This window comes from Oculina patagonica, chromosome 12 (genome assembly GCF_052425735.1).
Source record: "Oculina patagonica isolate OP01 chromosome 12, crgOcupat, whole genome shotgun sequence".
Classification (NCBI taxonomy): domain Eukaryota; kingdom Metazoa; phylum Cnidaria; class Anthozoa; order Scleractinia; family Oculinidae; genus Oculina; species Oculina patagonica.
In genome coordinates this window covers 4,007,657-4,029,710 of record NC_135769.1, presented here as the reverse complement: position 1 = coordinate 4,029,710, position 22,054 = coordinate 4,007,657, and the positions used below count along the sequence as shown (strand labels likewise).

Sequence of the window (22,054 nt, the reverse complement as noted above, 5' to 3'; positions counted from 1 at the left end):
GACAGGCGCTAAACATACCGCTGGCTCACATTCAGCAAAGATGGTGGTTCTTCGAGCTCAAGTTATTCTTGCTGGTGAGAAATAAGCTGTATTCTTTGCATTGTACTTGTAGATACTTAATTTTTGCTTGTGATAATTCAACTATAAAATTAAATTATCGTTTTAAGATTTAACTTAAAATTTGTCGTTACTTAAAAAAGGTTTATGATAGCATGAAATTTCTGCTACAACTTTCACACTGAAATTCAATGACGTGACATATTGTAAAGACTTATAGCGGTGAATAAGTTGCAAACAGCATGAAATATATGGTTAAATGTCTTCTAGGTGACCCTTGTGTGGGAAAAAGTGCATTAACACAAGCATTTCACAGTGATGGAACACATTTTCCAAAAAACTATACAATGGTGAGCTACTCATAGTTAAAAAAATATAATATAAGCTTATAGAAGCTTTATTCTTTGCCAGTATTCACAAATGCACTCAGAAAAATGGGAGAACAGAAAGGTTGTTTAACTGATGATGCCTTCCAAGGGGGGTAGTCGTGTTGCAATGCCGCATGTTTCTGAGAACTGATGTCACCTAGCAAACAGCTGTAAATATAATGTTGCTGCCGTTTTTCCCGGCATTGCTGTCGCATTGTGTTGCTATCCAATTTCATTGCTGTAATGATGTCGCTTGTTGCTGTTGAAATGTTTCTGTGTTGCCAGTGTTCAGGGTCATGTCACTTGTTGCTTTTACCTTTTGGAAGGCCTCGCTGATGATGTAAGACAAACTTGCTGTCCAAAATTGGCTGTCCAAGGGTGGCAGTGCATGCAAGTACAATTGTCGAAATCACTAATCAAAACTAAAAGTTCCCCTTTTTACTGAACGGAACTACCTAAAGACTAACAAGATTGTCAAGTTTGACTTCCTTTTGCCTTATAATAGGGGTGTTGAATGGTTAATTCAAGACTTTGTGAGACGGCAGGGCATGAGACTAACTTTTTGGCTAACTAGCAAAGTGGCTAGAGACAGCTTTGATTTCACTAGCCAAAACATATTTTCTACTAGCCACAATTTTAAGCACAGTTCTTTTTTTAGGGGGGGGGGGGGTGGTGAAAACAATGTCCGATAATGTTTAAACCTTTAGCCGTAAAATGTTCCTTAAATCTTCACGTTTTTTTTCCCTTAAAAATTGGGCTTTGTTCTTCACTATAAAAACTGTACATGTACATGCGTTTTGTCAACTAGAATTTTGTTTAAAGCTTCACATTTTATAATGTCAACAGTTTACTTGTTAGTTATAATTATTCTCTGAGAGACGATTTTAATAACTGTGGTTTCTTGCCACTAATGCCTGATTTTTTCACTAGCCATTTTGGCTAGTGAAAGGCCGAAAGCTACTAGCCAAAACTGCATTTTTACTAGCCTTTGGCTAGTTGGCTACCGTTAGTCTCGAGCCCTGGAGACGGTGAGACTGATGTCTTTTCTGTGTGCTCAAGACACTTTCTTTGCCATCAAATAAGAAATCGAGACTCAGAAAAGACCTTGCAAAAGTTTGAGAGGATGAGACTCCTGAAATCTTCCTAAAATTCTGCGAGACACGCTTGTTTTGAAGAACCATTTACCGCCCCTTATAATATTTTAATGTTGTTTGTTTTGGGGGATTCAAATTAAATAAGTTAATGATTTTTCTTTTATAATGCATTTTTAGACAGCAGGAGTAGAAGTCTGTGTAAAGTCTGTCAATATCCCAGAGACCTCTGACAGCGTCGTAAGTTTATGTCATCAGACATCATTACAGAGTGTATTATCATGAGGGTCCCCAATACGTTTTTCAGCATCTGGGATATTGGTTCTTTCAAAGGCCAAGATCCTGGATTTTAAATAGAAAAGGGAGCGAGATTTTGGATTGACATTATGAACAGGACATGTGAATTTGTGATTTTATGAGGCAGGATTCAAGATCAGGAACGTTTGGTGGCACAAAAATAATTTACTTGTATAGAAAATCAAGTTGTGATCTTCGTGAACATCACAAAAAGCCACACAAAGCGTTTATTATGACTTACACAAGTTACTAGAAAGTTAACATGGAAAAAAAAAAAGAAAACAGCTTATTGTTGATGACCAAAGACTTCAAACCCAGTGCTGGGAGGGGATATACACCCACTGAAATAAGGCCTTTAATTGTTAAGGCAAGGAATTAAGAGGGAAGAAAATTATGGTCAGGATTGGGATAGGGCGATAAAAACCTTCGGAATTACGGGATTGAGGCAAAATTTAAGCCGGGTTGGCGGGAACCAAAAAAACCCTATTGGGGATCCTGTATCATTTTTTTTTCTCTGAGAAACAAACAGTTGCATATTAACTTCAAAGATCTTTACTGCAGGCTCAGTGTGTTATTTGGTTATCTCTTCAGGAACTTTATATCTGTGACTCGGCAGGAAAAGAAATGTTTGCTGACATTGTTCAACAACATGTAAGTTTTGACTGTATTTGATTGGCCCAGTGGTTAGTGTGCTGGACTCTAGATTGAGCAGTCCAAGGTTCGAGCCCTGGCTAGAGTCATAATGAGCTTTGTTATCTTTAGTTTTCCAGCCAATTAATATATTTTGGGCAAATTAATGCTTAATGGGTAATTTATACAACCTGCACTTGCATTAGCTCTTCATTTGGGACTTCTCCTCCCTGGGCGTCGTCCTCTGGGATCGTCCACTGCGTGGCGGTGGGAGTTCTTCTTTCTCCCACCTCAGTGATTCCAGACTCGGGACATAATGGAATTTGGAAGAGTACAGTAGTCTTACGTGGAGGATAGGTAGTTAACTAACCGAAAACCCGGAGAAATACCCGTCCAGGAGCGAGACAATAAAGTAACACTTTACATACACATAGATACACGTATATAGTAACCCTGGGCACATAATATAATCATGTTTATTAGTGAACTGGACTCACTACGCTCAGTATCTGCACTTTGCTCATCTCCAGACTGGTAACACACCACCTAGCTGTGGATAACTATAATACGACCTCTTTGGCACTTGGTTCACTAATAAGCATATTACGGTATATTGTGCCTCGGGTTTCGTGTATTAGTGTTGTCAAGCCTTTGCTCTTTTTGTTGTTTACAGTGGACACAGCCAGACATGTTTCTTGTGGCTTATGATGTGACAAATGAACAGTCATTCAATGCGTGTAACAAGTGGTATGAGAGATGCCGCGCTCAAAAACCAAATCAAAATTTAACTGGTAAGTCTAGAGCAACATTTATTTTGGTTTAAACGACAGTCCCTCCTCGCTCCCCCCCCCCCCCCCCTGGCCCCCCCCGTCCCCCCCCTCGCCGCTGTCTCCCCCCTGCTCGCCCTGCCCCCCCCTCTCTCCGTCCTCCTCCGCCTGCCCCTCCCTCCCGGCCGGGTCCCCCCGGTCGTCGTCTCCCTCCCTCGTGGGTCTCCCGGTCGCCCCTCTCCTCCCTGCCGTCCGTCTCTCGTCCTTCTGCGCTCCTCTTCGGTCGTCCCTGAGTCTGCGAGCGAGCATCTTTAAGGCTTATATGCATTTACAAGGACTTTTACTTTAGGTACGCATGTAAATTGAATCGGAAGAGAAAAAAGGTAGTCAATTTAGTTTGAATGTTAACAAAGTTAATACTAGAGGATTAAAAACTAGCTTTTAGTAAGTTTTTTTACTTTAGTTTATCATGAACATTTGAAGACAAAATGTAAACACATTTCTGAGCACAGCAAGGGATTTATGGGGATTTAAAAGCACAACAAATTTATTACAAGAGGGCAGATGCCTTAAAAGGTTGGGGGGGGGGGGGTGAGACTTTCTTGCACAAAAAAGTGGCTGGGAAGGATAAAATAGAAATATCACACACATTAATTTTAGACAACTTATATCCAATTCACACCAGCAAAACAAGTTTAGTTAAACCAGGTTCGACAAAATGAAAATTGGCAACAGAAAAGTGAAAGACCTAATATTACATATTAGGGTTCAAGTAAGCTCTGCATAATTTGTGTGATGTTGTTCAAACATCAGTTAGCAACTTCATCGGTGAAAACAATTTTATTATATAAACTGCAGTGGTATAGCGAGTGGTAGCAAATAGATAAAAATGGTATCACACAGGTGTGGATAAAAATGATATCCAGACGTGTGTTATCATTTTTGACCAATCAGAGCTCTCGCAGAGTTTGCCATTTCATGCTCATTGAGCCAAATTTTATCGATATTAAGTTGAAACATCTTCGATTCCTCGGCAATCTTCGGAAATTTTCGGAAAAGTTTGGAAAATGTTCAGAAACATTTGTACGACCTTCGTTCAACATTTTGAAAATCTTCGGAAAATGGTTGAAAAAAAAACATTGTAATTAGTAGCTATCGATTTGAACACTCGAAGATAAATTTCATATCTCCGTGCAACCATATGTTATCCTCTATTTATTAACTAAACAGCTTTTAAATGTTCAAAAATACTATATAGTTATAGTCAGGAATGATTAAAATTAGAAAAAATTGTTATCACTGATTAATAAAAAATTTAAAAAACGTTTTGGTTAAAAATTCTGTAACCTTCTTCAGCATAGATTAAAATGTCATCCAGATGTCAATGAAGTGTTTTTTTTTAAAAAAAGTGAAACCCACAAGGAATTGGCCAGGATTTTTTACATCTCAGGAATGTGCATGTTTTCGTTGATCAAATTCGGTTTGTAGATAGAATGTGTTTTAGCTTTGGTGTAAATGGGGAATTAGAGACATTGGATATCATAATAAATGTAGGCGTCTGTTGTATTTTGTATTTGCATTCATTTCAATTTATTTGTTGAGAATAGACATTATTAACATTTGTGTAAACTTCATTTTTAGGGGCTCTGGTAGCCACCAAAACAGACCTCAAACAGAGAAGAGTGATATCAACCAAACAAGGGCGTGAGCTGGCCAGCTCCAAGGGCCTGGAATACTTTGAATGCTCTGCAGTAAGTCAGATTTATTTGTAGACATCTTCAAAATAAGCCACTTTAACCTAATATTCTCAAAAGCGATCAACATTAAATTTCACCTGATAATGTCAATACATTATCAAGGACAGAGGTGATGAGAAAGCAGCTTTTGAACATGCAGAATGTTTGCCATCAAAGCAATGCCTATACTCCAAAGTACCAGAAACTTTAAAAAGAAAAAAATTAATGAAAATAGGCTATACCCTACAGCTGTTTATTTGGACAAAAATAAATCATCAAGAATTTTCCTACAGAGAAGTAGTACGATTCAGTAGTACTAGCCCTTCACTCCTTCTCAGGATCATAGGTCATCAACAGTCTCTCGCCATAGCCTCCTGTCCTGTGCATCCTTCTCTAGCTGGTACCAACTCTTGCCCATGGACTTGATCTCTGCTTCTATCCTTGCGGCTTTCACCACATAGCATCCTATTGCTCCTCGAAGGGGGCCTTTCCCCTCCCAGAAGTGGTTGCTTTCTTAAGAGATTAGTTGATGTTTTGGCAACAAATCGGAGTTTTAACAGGGTGGGGTGCTGGCCCCATACTCCCTACAGAGAAACACTGGCTTTAACATTGGAGTGCTTCTTGAAAATGTTGAAAAGTTGTGTACGTGTCACATTGACTGGAGTGATGCTGAGTTAAATTCTGAAACCAGATTTCTTTTGAAGTTGTGGGGGCAGTCACTAAGTGTTTCTTATAACCCATGTGAAATGTTCAATTTAGTTTCTGAATCCTCGGTGGTTAGCAAAGCTTCAAGTTAAGGCCGAATATTTATTTCAAATCTTATTCTTAACCTAAATCTTAGTCAGAAATGGTTGGTGACAGAAATGTTATTGTAACTCTTTGAGTGAGCTTTTCAGGCATTGCTTGTTAATTTCGACCTGTATCCACCACATAAATATCTGTTCCTCTTAAAGCGGCAGTAGCATGAGAGGTCTTCTAAGTTTTCATTTGTGTATACAGTAAACTATGCTAGCATAGAATTATGAGGGTACACTCACTCATTAAGAAAATAATCTTTGAGCAAAAAAGGCATAAATCCATTCTCCAATTAGTTAACAAACCGAAATCAATGGTATAGAGCGGTTTTCACTTGAGTGTCGAAAGTAAATTGCGTTTGCTTTGGTTTTGCATTACTACGCTTAGTGATTGGCTTAAAAATCTCGCGCCACTTTCTTAGCCAATCAGAACTAAAACCAAAACCAATCGTGACTCGCTCGCGCACGTTTTCCCGCGCTTCGTGCCGGTTACATGTATTTGCTTCGAGTTGTGATTGGTTCGCTGGATTGTCTGTGTCCTTTGTGATTGGTCAGAGTAATTACTTGGTTTTGGTTTTACGACACTCAATTGAAAACTGCTTTAAGTGAGCAATTTTCTTCCAAGTAACACTGTCAAACTTAAAAACGTTGAAGTAGGCCACTCCTCCCTTCCCACCCGTCTATAGCCGCACCACGTTTTAGCAATTTTCGTGACAAGACTATTGTGTTTTGTATTAATACCAACACCTTCATTGCTGCCCTTTTCGCTCCCCCTCTCATTTTATCCAACGGAGGGCTAGCGCTCAAAACATTAGCTTTTCCAAATTCATTTGTTTCATTCACCCACCGAAACTAAAAAAAAAAATTTTTTTTTTTTTTATTTTTTCCCGCAGTTTTCCTTTTATTTTTATTTTTTTTGTAATAATTTTTTCCTACCCACCCACTCTTCAAAATTAAAAAAAAAATATTAAAACAAAAACGGCGAAAAAAAAAAAAAAACCGCTCATTTCTTATTTATTAAAATAAAATTGTTTCTTTTTTTTCAAAAATATTTTTTTTTTTTTATTTTTGTCGCGTTAATGTCCTTCATTTTGAAATGTTATCCCCCCTTTCCCGTTAATTTTCTTTATTGGGAAGTAATTTTTCCTTCAATTCGCGTTAATTTAAGTCGCGTTAATTTCCTATAGTAAGGTAATCACTCAACCCTCAAGACGATGTCGGTATTAGCTGCTATTCGTTTAGTGTTTTCCTGAGGGTTTTATTTTGCCTTCTGTTTTCAGAAAGACCACGAGAACGTGGAAGCACCATTTTACTACTTGGCAAAAGAATTCCACAGTCTTTACAACGAAAAAGTTGAACAGATGAAGACATTAACATAACTGTAATTATTTTTGTCTCTTTTTAATCCGTTGCCAAGGTGGCTATGTGGTTGAAGTACGTTTATTTATTTGGAGCCCCGCTCTATTTTGATATTGTTCAAACGGATAGATTTGCTTTTATATTAATTTATCTTCTTCTGGTTGAAAATACAAGTACGTAATCTACTTTTAAGCTTTCACAAGTCAATATCAAAAGTGCTTTGATAGGTTAAAGATAGACTCTTATGCCTTTTAACGCTTAAAACAAATAGTACCACGTGAAGGTACTACTCAATAGCTTTCATTCATTTTATCATTATGGTCACACACTTGAGTTTATCCATAGACTTAAAAGTTAGAACCACTTTGTACAGCGTAATAAACAGTATCACTGGAAAGTACTGCTCACGCCTTTTGGTCCCACTAGAGTTTCATCCACAGACTAAAAGTTAGAAGTACCTTGTACAGTATAAAAAACAGTACCCCTTGAAAGTACTGCTTAAAAGCTTTCACTTGAATAGTCACACACTAGGGTTTCATCCACAAACTTAAAAGTAAGAACCACCCTGTACAGTATAAAAACAGTACCCCTTGAAAGTACTGCTCAAAAGCTTTCACTTGAATAGTCACACACTAGAGTTTCATCCACACACTTAAAAGTAAGAACCACCCTGTACAGTATAAAAAACAGTACCCCTTGAAAGTACTGCTCAAAAGCTTTCACTAGAATGGTCATACACTAGGTTTTCATCCACAAACTTAAAAGTAAGAACCACCCTGTACAGTATAAAAACAGTACCCCTTGAAAGTACTGCTTAAAAGCTTTCACTAGAATGGTCACACACTAGGATTTAGAACCACACCGGCTTAAAATGTGCGAGGTTCGACTGTGGTAGTAACAAAGTAAAATGAAAACCTCACCTTTTCCGAAAACATTTTCGACACATTGTTCGTATGATCTATCTGTATAAAGACTACAGTTCTCTTTTATCAGAACAGATAACTTCCGCGAAAAATGTGTATAAGTTTCGCGGCAAAAGAAAAGATTATTGTTAAATATGAAGGAAATAAATTGGTTGAAAACTAACAAATCAGTGTATTGTTACCCTAAAATAATCATCGTTGCGAATTTGATTGCCCGTTTGTTTTGAGTTTGTTTGTTTGATAAACCTCCGCTCGAACCAAATTAGTAACTAGTCGAGGATTGTCAAACACTTTTAACAGTGAATTTATAACAACAGTAAACATTTGGAGGTTGAAGTTTGAATTGGTGTGTTTGCCCTTCACTCCTTCTCTCGGCCATGTCCCATCGACAGTCTTCCCCTACAGCCTCCTGTTGTATGCATCCCTCTCTTACTGAAGCTACCTCTTGGTTAAAGGGACTATATCACGGATTTTAACTGATTTTCAACCCCCACAATTTATATTTGTGTTGCAGGAATCCTAAAAATAATGGTCCATTTTTATTCAAAATTGCTATATTAGAGCACTGAAACTGTTTACGAGCATCTTTGGCTTCGGATTGCTCGGATGGAAACGGATTGTAATTTGAAAACGTTAGGCAAACGTTTTCAAATTGTTTCCGCGCGTCTGCGAATTAAATATCGATATATATAGCCGTAGCTTGATTTCTTTTTTTTTTTTTTTTTTTTTTTTTTGATTTCAACCGCAAATTAAGGTTATATATTCTTTTAGATGTTCAAAGATAATGTTTACCTTAGGGTTAAGTTGTCAACCACTGATTTCAGAACAGTTTAGACCAAAAATCTGCGAAATCTCCGTGACTTACTCCCTTTAAAGAGTAGCGCCTGGAAGATATGTATCAGTTAAAATATTGAAAAATCAGCTTTTTGCTAGTGAAAAAAGTGAATGAAATTAACAGCAACTTTATGGTAACACTATAAAAAGCTACCGTAAAAAGCGAAAGGAAAAGCGAAGAAAGAGAGAGAAAATAACTACGCTGATAGTTTAATCGAAAAAAAAGCAGATTGAAGATTCTGAATGTTCAGCACATGGAATTTAGTGCCTATTACTTTAAATTTTAAGACTGCTCTCCAATTCTTAATTGAGCAGTTATTCGGAACAATGCATCGCTTTGACAAAAAGCGAATAATTATTCAGTGATTTTTTTTTCGACTTCTCGAGACGACTGAAAACTTAACATTGAATAATTTTTATGCTATCGAAACTAGGCGATTCGTGTATTTTTTTGGCGCAATTCTTTTTGTTTTTTTTTTCAGTTCGATGTTCGCTTATTTGCGGCGAAGTAACTTCATAATTTATTCACAAGTAAATAATAAAGAGTGGATTAAGTTTTCATTCGCTATTGAGCTTGTAATAACGCTGATACGTCTTGTTTTGCCGGAAGAGTAGCGGTTAATTGTCGGCAGGTGATTTTAAACTGTTTTTTAAGAGCTTTTTGTATAACACTGTGTGTAATTGGTACAGGATACTCCAGGGATTGCTTGATTCATGCGCTATGAGAGTAATTACCATGTGAAAAGCATTTGTTGTTGGCAACGCAGTATGTTAAAATAAATCAAATTCACCACGCAGTGTATTTTTTGAGTGCAATTAAGCGATAAAATCAAATATTTGCCCTCCTGTGCAATAATGGGATGCGGAACATCGAAATCTGTCGAAACCACTGTCGTTTCTACGAATGAAGACCACAATAAACCAGGGATTCAAGATACGAATGGCAACGTCGATTCAAAACCGACTTCGCTTAACGACGAGCCGAGAATTATCGCTCATGAAGCCGAGTTAACCGAAAGCAGTGAGAAAAAGTTCTCTATTGGCGACAGAGTGCATGTTTCCGGATATACCGGCAGTGTGAAGTTTATCGGCAATCTTGGCGATTTTGGTGATGGAGAATGGATAGGAATTGAGCTGGACCGACGGCATCCACAAGGAAACGATGGCATTTTTCATGGCGTTCAGCATTTTACTTGTAAGCCTCGGCATGGCATGTTCGCCAGAGCGTCAACAGTCTTCCCTCACACAGACGTGGACGCAATCAACGAGGCGTCAAGTATTTCTCCAAGGACGATCGCATTTATTCAGACAAGCATGCGTCGTTATCTCGCCAGGATTCGACTCGCGAAATTTCAACAGCGCACGGGAATTGAAAAGCAGATCGATGCACACGTGTTATCAACACCAGAGGCGAAAACAGAGAGCGTAGAGGCGCTTAGCGAGTACTTGACCAGCCCCTGGAAAGGCGACAGAAATAAAGCTTATGCAATCTTCCGCTGGCTAAGCTTCAACGTCGCTTACGATGTAGACGGGTTCTTTGGGAGGACGGAGAAGAAAAGTTGTGATGCCGCGAGCGTGTTGCAGCATAAAACATCGGTTTGCGCCGGTTATGCGAATCTTTTTGAAGCTCTTTGCAAAGTTGCTGGCCTACAGGTGCATACTATTGAAGGCTATGCCAAGGGTTACGGCTTTGAACCGGGTCAGCGGATTAAAGACACAAATCATGCGTGGAATGGCGTTCAAGTCAATGGAGAGTGGTTCATTTGCGAGCCCACCTGGGGGGCTGGTTACCTAGGAGCTGATTTGATCTTCCACCGCAGCCCAGACGTGGCGATGTTCCTGATGGACCCTGAATATGCCATCTGCAGCCATTACCCGGTTGATGAGCAGTGGCAACTCCTCGACAAACCGCTCAGCAAGGAGGAGTTTGAGAAGTTGGTTGTGCCTTCTGGAAGGATTCACCAGATGGGAGTTGAACTTCTCAGCCACAAGGAAAGCATTTACGACATTGATGATGCGGATAATATAGAAATCATGTTTTATTCTCCTTCGCTAAAGATTCTGCGAGGTGATCTGAATGACCTTTCTGGTAAAGAACACGAAGGAAGAAAATGGACGCAGCTCCAACCATCTGGAGTGAACCAAGTCAAGCTAAAAGCACAGTTTCCAGCCCCCGGCAAATACAAATTGAATCTGTACGTCAGGGACGAAGTCTCGAATAACAAATGGCATCATGGTGTAGAGTACGTTATTCAAACTAAAAAAGGAGTTAAGAGAAATCGAGGGGGATTCCCGCAGTTGGGAAGTGAATTTTACGAAGCAGGCTTTCAACTAGATCATCCGTTTGAGAATATTGTATCAGAGAATGGGGAAGCTTGTATCTCATTACACAACTACAACTCGCAAATTTCTCGAATCAGTGGTCATCTGGAGCTGGAAGGAAAAGAAAAGAGACTTAAAAAGGAATTCAATGGATTTTCGTTTTGCTGCTCTGAAAAGACGAATAGCGGCTTTCAGGTCAACGTGCATTGCCCACTAGCCGGAGAATACACTTTGAAAATTTTCGCGAAGTATTTTGACGAGGGCCATTCAGATACGTACGTTTGTACCTACTACATCAATGCACTCTCTGGCGTAGGGCCTATCCCAGGCTTCCCGAGAATGTCTGATAAATTTGTCACATGGGGCCTAGAACTCAAGGACCCTCAGCAGAATATCTATGTCCCGGATGGCCGAGCGTCCGTCCAGCTGAAGACCCCGGATGATGTATCTGTTGTTGGGTATTTAGCCAAAGCAAAGCAAAACCTCGACAACAGTTTGAGCTTCACCAAAACAGCGGATAGTGTAAGCACGATTCTTGTGCACACTCCAGAAGCCGGGGAGTTTCAGCTAAACATTTTTGGTAAAAACGGCGAAAGTGAAGATAATGAATACTTAGCAACATTCATGATCAAGTCGGAGAAGGCAGCTAACGAAAACCCAGGCTTCCCGTACCTGAAGAACGAGTTCAAAGAGTGGGGACTGGGATTGGTGGATCAGGTTGAGAACATTGTTTCACGTGATAGTCGCGTGACAGTCACGTTTTCTAATCCAAATGGAATTTCTATCAAGTCATGGCTGTTTGATGCGTATAACAAGCAGATTGGCGGCTCTTGTCCGGTGGAGACTGCTGACGAGAAAACTACCACAACATGCGAGCTGCCGGAACCTGGAATGTTTAAACTGAATATATTTGGAACAAATTTATCGATAGACAGCACAAAACAAGTATTCCTATGCACTTACAAAGTTTTATACACGCGCTAAGTACGGTGTATTGATAACTGTTTTAAAAGATTTGAAAATTGACGAAATTCAAGTGTAGGACAGCAAATTTTTAACGGCTGTCGCAATCTGCAAGTATTTGGATTTCGAGTTTGCTCGATAACGAGACAAGATTCTTAGATTTGGTTTATCAGAAAAATGGCGCAGAATACTTTGACCAATCAGAGTACATACGATATGTTTTAAGCCATTCAGGCGCAAACAAACAATTTTTCCCGCGCTTGCTATCGGCCACGCGTATCCGCGCGTTTAAAACAGCACTTGCTATTGTTACATGTTTTCCCGCACTTGCTATTGCTATTGTTACATGTTTTCCCGCACTTGCCATTGGTTGCGTGTTTTCCCGCGCTTGCTATCCGGCGGTTACATGTTTTCCCGCCTTGTTTATCGGTAACATCTTTTCTCGCACTTACGATATTCGTTATTCTTGGTTTTTGTGATGTCTTTCCTTTGGTTTTGCGCCAGGTGTTTAATACTGAGAAAACCATTAAATTATTAAATGGATTGTTGTGGCGTTAATTAACACTACATTTTGAACACTTGTCCTGTTTTCTTTTGCAATTTCGTTTAAGATATAACTTCCAATCAAAATTCCACTGTTGGAGTCTTATAAACTTACCAACAGAGGAGCAAACTCAGTACAGACTGTTGAGTATCTTCAACGTTATGTGGAATTCTTATGTGCAAAATTAATGAGATATCGACATGAACCTGCACCTGCTCAATAAAGTTGAAATGGGAGTTTTAATTGAAATGTTTGGGTATCTCTTACTCTAATCTTTACAACTCATTAACCAAACGGTATTTACAGTTCAGTTCAGTTCGTTCGGTGCTAAAAAGCTCAGAGTTGATTAGAATTTAACACACAAGCCAAGTGTAGTCCAAAGTTTTCTTCTTCTTTGTAACGCCGTAGGCCGTAAACACGAGCTTGAAAAAATGTCAGAGCAATTGACATTCTACATGGTATACTAAAAACGAAATGCATGAACAAGAAAGTCCAAAGAAGCTATGAAAATGTTTTACAGTTCAGTTCAGTTCAGTTCGGTGCTATAAAGCTCAGAGTTGATTAGAATTTAACACAAGCTAAGTGTAGCCCAAAGTTTTCTTCTTCTTTGTAACGCCGTAGGCTGTAAACACGAGCTTGAAAAATGTCAGAGCAATTGACATTCTACATGGTATACTAAAAACGAAATGCATGAACAAGAAAGTCCAAAGAAGCTATGAAAAATGTTTTTTCTTTTAAGATACGGTGTTTGTCACGATGTCAAACTTTTGTGCTCTCAATCCACATTATTTTAAGCTAGCTATTGTTAAGCAATCTTTGTGGATAGTTTAAATATTTAATGTCTTCTGACGGATAGTTGTATCATAGAACTAGCAAAGTAAACAAATCCATTTATTTTACACGCGTGCTTTTGAACATTGCATGTTTTCTTTTAGGTGTGAAGCTTATCATAGACCTAACAAAATAAACAAATCAATTTATTTTACAAGCGTGCTTTGAAACATTGTACATTTAATAAATGCATTGTCCGTATAGAGAAGATCAGTAGTGAATTGAGTAGCCACATAAGAACTGTTTTTTCTTGGCATTTGCAGAATTTTTTCCAAACACGTCCAATTTGTATTTGCCTTTCCTCGGTAGCTGACAATAAATCACTTCTCTTTCTTCAGCTCTTTCTGTTCTCAAGCACGATTTGTCCTGGTTTTCCTCGTTCTCGTCAGAAAGACGAACAATTAGCTTGATGGCGTTTGGATTGATGAAGGTGATAGCCACGGAGCCATCGTAAACTGTGATATTCTGTCGGTGGCTTTCCAACCGGAGACCCCACGCCCGAAACTCATCCGAGACCCGCGGGAATCCCGGATTTTCCTCGAAGCCCGACGTCGCTAGCAAGCTAAACGAACACAGAAACTGCCCTTTAGCGCCGGGTCCCTCGCGTCCGAAAATGTTCAGTTTGTACAACCCGGCAGTCGGCAAATGCACGCTGATCTTGCTGATAAAGTCTTCCCTTTCGGTAAAACACAACTCATGCGGGAGATTTTCTTCGTTCTGATGGAGAGTGGCTTGAATTAAGATGCTCCCTGGTGTTTTAAGTTTCAACGAAGCTCGACCACTTTCTGACAAGATGTTCTCGTGTTGATCTACCAATTCAACCTGCCATTTTTTGAACAGCTCCGAGATCTGAGGAAAACCTGGGTTGTCACTGACGCCTTTCAGCGCTTTGATAGTATAGGAACAAAGAAACACGGACTTCTCGTCTTCCGCTTTGCGGCCGAAAATGTTCAGCGTAAAAACGCCGCTTTCTGGGGCGTGTACGTGAACGGTGGATTCATTTTCCAAATTGTCCACAGAGCACATCCCTTGAAGATCTTTGTCATTAAGCTTCAGATGCGCGGATAGTATTACGCCTTTGGGGTTTTGCAGAGTGATAGAAGTGCGTCCATTTTCGGCTAAAATGTTTTCCAAGTGACTTGAAAGAGTCAGACCCCACGCTCGAAACCGCTCCGAAACCGCAGGGAACCCAGCCATGGGGCCGGCTCCTTTGTACGAAGTGACAAAATATGTACACAAATATTCCTCAGGTTTACTGTGATCAAAGTATTTGGCGTAAATACTTAACTTGTACTCTCCTTTGCATGGCAAGTGAACTTTTAGACGGAAGCCGTTTTCGGTTTTTTCACTGCAGCACAAAGTACGATCTTCTGTTTGACTGGCTCCCACCCCGGTCTTCACCAACTTTCCCGTGAGCGCGCCGAACCGCTTCTTGTTGCAAGTCAGAGCAACGGAACATCTCCCGTCCTTGGTTTCGATATTCTTTGTAGGGCTATACATCTGAAACCCCAGGGAGTTAAAATTCAGGCTGACAATGGGAAATCCACCACGGTTTTCTCCAACTCCCGCCGTGGAATAAATGCAGTATCTGACCCCATGTTCCCACCTTGAGTCCACCAGGATCATAACGTCCAAGATAAATTCCCCGGCGGAAGGGAACTGAGCCGTTAATTTAACTTTGTTATTTTCACGAGCCGGCTCGACAAAGACCATGTTTCTAGGTGTAGCTTTCTCTCTCCCCGTGACATTGCTCTTCAGGACTCCTTTCAAGACGGTGCTATCCGTGGCATAAAATGTCATTTCAATTTGCTCGCTGTCCGAAGCCGTGTACATGCTTTCTCTGTGACTGCAAAGCGCTACATTCATCAGCCGAAGGTGACCAGAGGGGACAGCTAATCTCTCGAAGGCTTCTTTTGTGATGGGTTGATCCAAAAACTGCCATTTCTCCTCGACGGGGAAATGGTTCGTAATCGCGACAGAAGGTGGTATCATGAATTGAAGTACATTGGGATCTCTGCGAAACATCATGTCCTTTCCAAGTGCTCCAGCGCCCCAAGTCGGGTCACAAATGAACCATTTTCCACCATTGACTCTTATCACATTCCATGTGTGATTCGGTTCTGGAATTTTCTGTCTCATCTGGTATCCGTACCCTTTAGCAAAGCCTCGTACTTTCTTAGTTGGGACGTTGGACGCCCGGCAAAGCTCCTCAAATAGAGTAGCGTAGCCTTCGCTTGTTGTGACACGTTGCCTTAGCACACTTTCGGCATCTGTGGGCTTCATTGCCGCTCTTTCAAAATATCCCTCCACGTCGAAGTGCACGTTGGTTGTTATCCATCGATACACAGCAAAGGCCTTGCTCCTTAAACTTTCATACGGCTCTGTGAGATAATGGCTAAGTTTACTAACGCTCTCCGTTTCGCTTCTTGGTGTTGCTTTGACATGGGCGTCTACAGCCTTCTCGATATCTGAGCGAAGCTGAAGTTTTCGCCTTCGAATTGCCGAAAGTGTGCGGCGTAATCGAATTTGTAAAAGCACAAGGACGGCAGGTGAAATTGTGTTGATTTTGTCCGGCCCGTCTTGCGAAACTGAATGTGGAAATACCACTGAAGCCCTGGCAAAAATGCCGCGTTTAGGCGCACAAGGAAAATATTGGATTCCCTCGTACGATCCGTCATTCCCTTGCTCAAGTTCTTGATTCATTTCAATTCCAATCCACTCTCCTTCGCCTAGCTCGGTCACTCCAACATACTTCACAACTCCGACATATCCGCGCACATGAACACTGTCGCCTATCTCAAAGCTTTTGTGCGACGGTGGGTTTATAAGCCCAGCAGATGTCGTGTTTTTAATTTTCGTTAAACGTACATCTTCGCTGCAGTCGTATTGATTTTGCACATTCCCCGCGCTCCTTGCATTAAAACGTCGGCTTGCATCTTCTTGAGTATGAACTTGCTTCACTTTAGAAGCCTCCGTAACATCTGCATTAACGTGAAGTGTCTTTGAAGTTCCGCATCCCATTTGAACTCTGATCAAACCTTTACAAGCTTATTACTTTCTATTTTCCTTGAGTGTCGAGGATATTTCACCCTTTGACTTGAGTTTAACTGAATTGCGCTTCTTCTTTGTCTTCTTTGCAGCCGAGTCCGCAAGGAAACTTTGGAACTTTCGGTGTCACCTTGTGTTTATGCAAAACATAGCAACCACCCGTATAACTAACGGCAAAATTGAAAATTCCTTTTTGTTAGACAGATTAATTATTTACCAGCGGTTTTTCAATTCACATATGCCTTTTCTTTGGTTCGGCGGTGCCATGAAATAAATCCACTTATTGCCTTTCGATTCAGCACCAGTAAGTTCTCAAACGCAGAAAATTAAACGCAAATTATCGTTTTAAACCAACGCAGGATAATGAAAATTACAAAAATAATTCCATCCTGTTTTGGTTAAATTTGTAATAATGTCGTGCAACTGAGCGCTTTTAAAATGCTAATTTTTTCCTGCAGTTGTTATAACGAAGAATAACTCCGTATTGTACTCTAAGCCTTGTCAGTAATGATAAACAACTCAATAATAGCAGGGTATTGGTTACAATATTTTCCCTGTTCATGATTGTGGTGAATGTGACAGGACACACGTCTACAATTCTGTATGATTTATTATTAAACTTTTCTTTACATTACTGTTTCAAAAGTGAGCTTCATAAATAAGTTATTTCCTTGTACAAAAGCCAACAGACGGCATGGAGACTATTCCCACGGTGACGGAGAAATCTATTTCTTTAGAATTAAACGTTTTACATGATTTGCTAAAAAATGGCGTAATCTACAAATTTAAATAGAGGAAAGCGAGTTTGAATGTGTAAGTGTCTTTTAGTTCAAAAAGGCATTTATCACTTTTTTTTTCTGTCAGTAAACCGGTAATGTCAGTTTTTGTTAAGTGAGATAATGATTTTTAGATCCAGATAAGATTATCAGTTAAAATTTCGGGCAATTTTCCAGCAAAAGTTTTGGCTCTTTGTCGGTTATCAGAATCAGTAAGAGTGTTAAGTCGAGAACCTAACCCAGCACCCAACCCGTAAAAAACAAAAATACTGACAGGGGTGTTTTGAAAAACTGCCCGTTTCCAAGAAACCTTATCTGGCTTCCTCTATACTGCAGCTTCTGCCAGCAAAAACACCTTTGTCCCATTTCACTTAGCACTTCAAATATTGCGTTCAATTACGGAAAAATGAATTTAAATATATATATAAAATCTTAACCAATTTTAACCGACAAATTTGTAGAAAATTGACAGGATATTTCGCAGGTGATTTGTTACTGCTCTAAACGTCATCGATCAAAAGCGGTGGTAATTTTCCTTGTCAGCGTGGGAAGTCCCACGTTTTATCCAGCTTTAATTAAACCCTTTAAAATTTTCTTTTTTTTTTCGCCATATTCCTGGGGCTGCGAACATTGGGCGAAATATGTGATGCAAAACAATTTCCGTAAAATTTACATTTTGTTTCAGTTGGGAACTATTAACTCAAAAAACCGGACTTGAGATTTTACCGAGCAAATGCAGTCGAAGGCTGTAGCGGTGTTTGAAAACGTGCACTCACTTTAATAGGGTTTTGCAAAAGTAAACAAAGCCTTTGAACTCACGTCTTGCCGGGCACTTTTTAGCAAAGCTAATCACTTAAGTCTTATCAGTAAGATTTTTTGGCTAGTATCTTAAGTTTACTTCTCATAATTCAACCGAATTTAAATTTTGCGCAAACTGTTTGACATCAAAGTCCGTTTTTTTTTTAGTTCCTCATACAAACACCGTATTTCACACCATGTTTGCACCCCCAGTAACTAGTCCTAACCTAAAACGTTACCTCGTCCTAAATATTGAATCGTTGATTAACTTAAACAAAGAAAAATTCTGTAGCCTTCACAATGAAAAATCACACCTACGAGATCCTCTAGTACGTAGCGACATGCCACAGACAGACCAACATAACTCAGACAAACTCGTTCCCAGGATTTTCTCCGGCGTTCAAATCAAAAATAGAGTGGTTGCCATCTTGAGTTGATACGCCAGAAAAGACCCTGGAGACGAGCTCGAGACTGACGGTAGCCAACTAGCCAAAGGCTACTAAAATTTGGGTTTTGGCTACCAGGTTTAGCATTCCTAATAGCCATTTGGCTAGTGAAAAACTCGTAAAAGTCAACTGTTCTTGACAGAAATCGATATACCTGACTAGTGAAAAATTACTTTTGGCTAGTAAAATCTGACATGTCACTAGCCAATAAACCAGTGAGTTAAAAAGTTAGTCTCAAGCCCTGTTCGGGCTGGGCTGTTTGAAAGCCGCTAACTCTAATCCAGGATTTAAAGTTGATCGAGAGTTTAATGTAATTTTTCCTGTGTAAACGTGTGTTTCATTGCTAATGTTTTGTGGAGTTTGAGATAAGACGACGTCAAAACTAGAGAAACCGAAAATACGAACAGAGAAAATAAAATCGGCATCAAAACTGACGATAATCCTGGTTTAGCTAAATCGTGCTTTGAACAACCTGACCAGAACGTGGTCGGAGACCCGTCGAAGTGATCCTGACCCCCAAAGGAATAAAATATATTTGTGCGTGCCGCAATGAAAATACGGTCGCGTTACCTAGCAACACGCCCCAGGACAACTGCGTCCCAGGAACGCAGGCTCAGAGCCTCTCGGACTTGAACCACTGGCTTGGGTGATTGTTCTCACGGCCTCAAAAATCCCAAATTTCGGCAAATAGACCTTTTTCGCTTGGGCGGTTTGTTTTCCCATTACAGACCACGTGATGTTCTCTAGAGAATTTTCCTTTTATCCACATAAAATTTATTCATTCATATACACGCGACTATTTGAAAATTTAAAAGCAACAATTCTCAAGAGTGTCATCACATGGTCTGTAACGGGGCAACAAAACGTCCAAGCGAAAAAGGTCAATTGCCAAGCATGCACAGGTGTCAAGCGAAATAGAAGTTTAGAGCCCTGTTAGGGTCGCAGTCCGCGGCAAGTGTGACTCGCACCAGTTCCCTTCGCGGCACATCGTCGCCCAGGACATCTCGGAGCTGTTCAATGCACCGCTCAACTTGACTGTTACCACGTGGCATTACGTCATCGTCATCGCTGTCGTCTGTGCTATCATCTGCACCGTGTGTAATCAGATCTTCGAAATCTTCTAAATTATTCATCTGTGGATTGACAAAAACGTTGAAATTCGTGAATTAGTCTGTTGAGCAACAGAAAAGGCTACTTGACTGTTGACTACAAACTTCATGTAATAGTACCAAAAAAGCCTCTCATATCATCCGTCCCAGACCTAATTGCACCTATTTGTACCTTATCGATAGTTTGCAAGCAGGCTCCCCGCTTTGGAAATACTGAAATAGGGGGAGGGGGGCAAGGTCGGGTATCATATCGATTATGCCAACAGCATAATTCAGTAAGCAACTACCTCTCTGGAACCTCTATTTTCAGTTCGCCTATTGTAAACACTACTTCGATTATTTTCTAAGGCTAAAGGTATTGTCGCGACCTGTTAGTTACTGTTCTTAAGAACCAGTGACGTGTCTTGTTTCAAAAGGTAGTGGGCGAACCCTATTATTCGCCATCGGATTGACTTATGGGATTCAATATTGACTGCTCGTAATCGTTCCAGTAATGAGCCATCTTTTTTATCTACATACGAGTACTGAATGTCTATGTACAACGTGTCACTAAATCTGCAGTATTAGCATTACAGCTTAAAAAACTTGAACTTACAGCAAAGGCCTCTAGCACTTCCTCCATCACCGGGTCAACCTGCGGCCTGAAACAAAAAAGAACAACTTCATTTTAAACTAGCAGAAAAAAGATTGGGGAAGTAGGTTTGTCTTTCCGAACGACATGGCCGCGTTTCAGCTGAATAAAGGTGGATTTCCACTGACGCGTAATTTTTACGTGTCGTGCGTGTGAGACAATGTTGAACGTCCTGCGTCCCGTTTACGCAGTCGTTCATCATTCTCTTTTCACGCACGTATACGCGTCAGTGGAAATCCACCTTAAGGGAAATTGATAATCAAAACAAACCAGACGATCTCTGTTGAAGCCCCCAGATCCGCCAAAAAAGGGGAAAATGTTGCAACGAGTCAAAGCAGACGAGCTGCTATATATATAGTAATTTGCCATGATAAAGACACGACCTCCCAAACCGGTCACAACTTAAAAGATCTAGGGGTATTCATTGCTAGAGATTTTCATTCAATATGGTTGTTTTCAAGCGCTCATTTGAAGACGGAACCGTCGTTTGCAAATATTAAAACAAACCCTACCCTGTTCCCCACCATTATCTTCATCATCGCTCTTAATGTCTGTCCGACCCAGATCTCCCGCTGCGCAGACTGGTGTCCTACTAGCCCTAGTGAACTAGCTATCCCATACAAGTGATGAAGAGTTTCCCGCTTTTTTGGCTGCGCGAAAATTAGCGGGAAATTTTCACTCGTACGGGAACGCTTGCTGACGCAGGCTAGCATCCTACCGTCTGAGTTTCGCGAAGTGGAAGTCAAATAAATGTGATGTGTGATTGTGTTGTTTATCCTTAACATACACAAATTCTCAAGATGACTCTAGACGCAGTTTTATGACCACTAACTTGTCAAAAACAAGTACGGTATTCAATGTTAAAATCACTCCATCATTAATTGCCTAACTATAATTATCTCGTTTTCGTTTTTTTCTTTTTATTATTGTCGTAATTCTATTTTTATGGTATTTTTTTTTCAAAAAAAAAATGAATTGTTGTCACTTACATGTTTTGATGAACTTTATCAGTGATTTCCTTTTTCAGTTGGCATGGCAACTCTTCAAACATTTCTGATTCCATGACTTCAGGATGTACTGTTATATAGCGTAGACACTCTTCCTAAGAAAAATAACATGCAAACCTTTTAGTCTCCCTTACAGCTTAAAAATGGAAAATCACCACGCACTTGCGAGGACAAACGTTATAAAAAGTATGTCTAATGTCTTTTTATGAAGATTTGTCATTAAAAAACTGGAGGGGTGGGCGAAGAACAGAACAAGAATACTGGCTTTGTTTCGACAAAGGACTTTCCAAATTTTCGGCTCCTTAGCAGCTTAGTTCCGCAGCGGCGCACGTTACTCCGGCCAAAGACACGGCCACAAAAGGAAGGAAACAGGAGGGATTTATCGCACACGTTTTTGGCAAGAACCTCCATTTATCGTGTTAATAAGGTAAGTTTAGGCGTTTAAGCGGCTCTGACCTTTAAGCGGGACACGGAAAATTGTTCAGCCACGCCCAGACAGAGAAGCACATTGTCATCATCGATATCTTTTCGTAATGTTTCTTCACAAATGTCTTTCAGGGAATCCATCTGAAAAAAAAACACACATTAACATCATACCACTGTTGCAATCTAGGAATAATTATTTGATTAAGATGGTGTAAGATCCATGGTGAAGTTTCGAGAAATAATTATTATAACCCTGCAGGGAACTTATCCACGGATTATTTCTTACATTGCCAACGC

The 22,054-nt window shown here is 40.1% G+C and overlaps 5 protein-coding genes across 9 annotated transcripts in view; 2 read left to right on the top strand and 3 right to left on the bottom strand.

The window, feature by feature from the left end:
* Positions 1-22,054, bottom strand: part of LOC144631881 (calcium-regulated heat-stable protein 1-like) — a 209,199-nt gene that overhangs the window by 138,360 nt on the left and 48,785 nt on the right. The gene's annotated exons all lie outside the window — the stretch shown is intronic.
* On the top strand, positions 11-7,500 carry LOC144631868 (intraflagellar transport protein 27 homolog). Its single transcript, XM_078490455.1, has 7 exons — positions 11-74; positions 328-407; positions 1,697-1,756; positions 2,405-2,464; positions 3,117-3,234; positions 4,852-4,961; positions 7,021-7,500. Exons 1-7 carry the CDS (start codon positions 41-43, stop codon positions 7,117-7,119), a joined length of 561 nt encoding a protein of 186 aa, XP_078346581.1. The 5' UTR covers positions 11-40; the 3' UTR covers positions 7,120-7,500.
* Positions 9,568-12,916, top strand: LOC144631731 (uncharacterized). The gene has a single exon (XM_078490268.1). The coding sequence runs from the start codon at positions 9,712-9,714 to the stop codon at positions 12,160-12,162; it is 2,451 nt and encodes an 816-aa protein (XP_078346394.1). The 5' UTR covers positions 9,568-9,711; the 3' UTR covers positions 12,163-12,916.
* Positions 12,931-17,036, bottom strand: LOC144631721 (uncharacterized). The gene has a single exon (XM_078490245.1). The coding sequence runs from the start codon at positions 16,535-16,537 to the stop codon at positions 13,727-13,729; it is 2,811 nt and encodes a 936-aa protein (XP_078346371.1). The 5' UTR covers positions 16,538-17,036; the 3' UTR covers positions 12,931-13,726.
* The window catches only part of LOC144631724 (uncharacterized), a 68,828-nt gene continuing 63,930 nt past the window's right edge, over positions 17,157-22,054 (bottom strand). For 4 of the 5 annotated variants that reach the window (XM_078490248.1, XM_078490252.1, XM_078490251.1 and 1 more), the window contains exons 18-21: positions 21,788-21,898; positions 21,314-21,426; positions 20,289-20,334; positions 17,157-19,717 (exon numbers count right to left, since the gene is read on the bottom strand). In XM_078490248.1, the coding sequence (XP_078346374.1) occupies positions 19,490-19,717; positions 20,289-20,334; positions 21,314-21,426; positions 21,788-21,898 (498 nt within the window). In that variant the 3' untranslated portion in view covers positions 17,157-19,489. Of the gene's footprint in view, positions 19,718-20,278; positions 20,335-21,313; positions 21,427-21,787; positions 21,899-22,054 lie in introns of all 5 variants that reach the window. The other variant, XM_078490249.1, reaches the window with a different exon arrangement.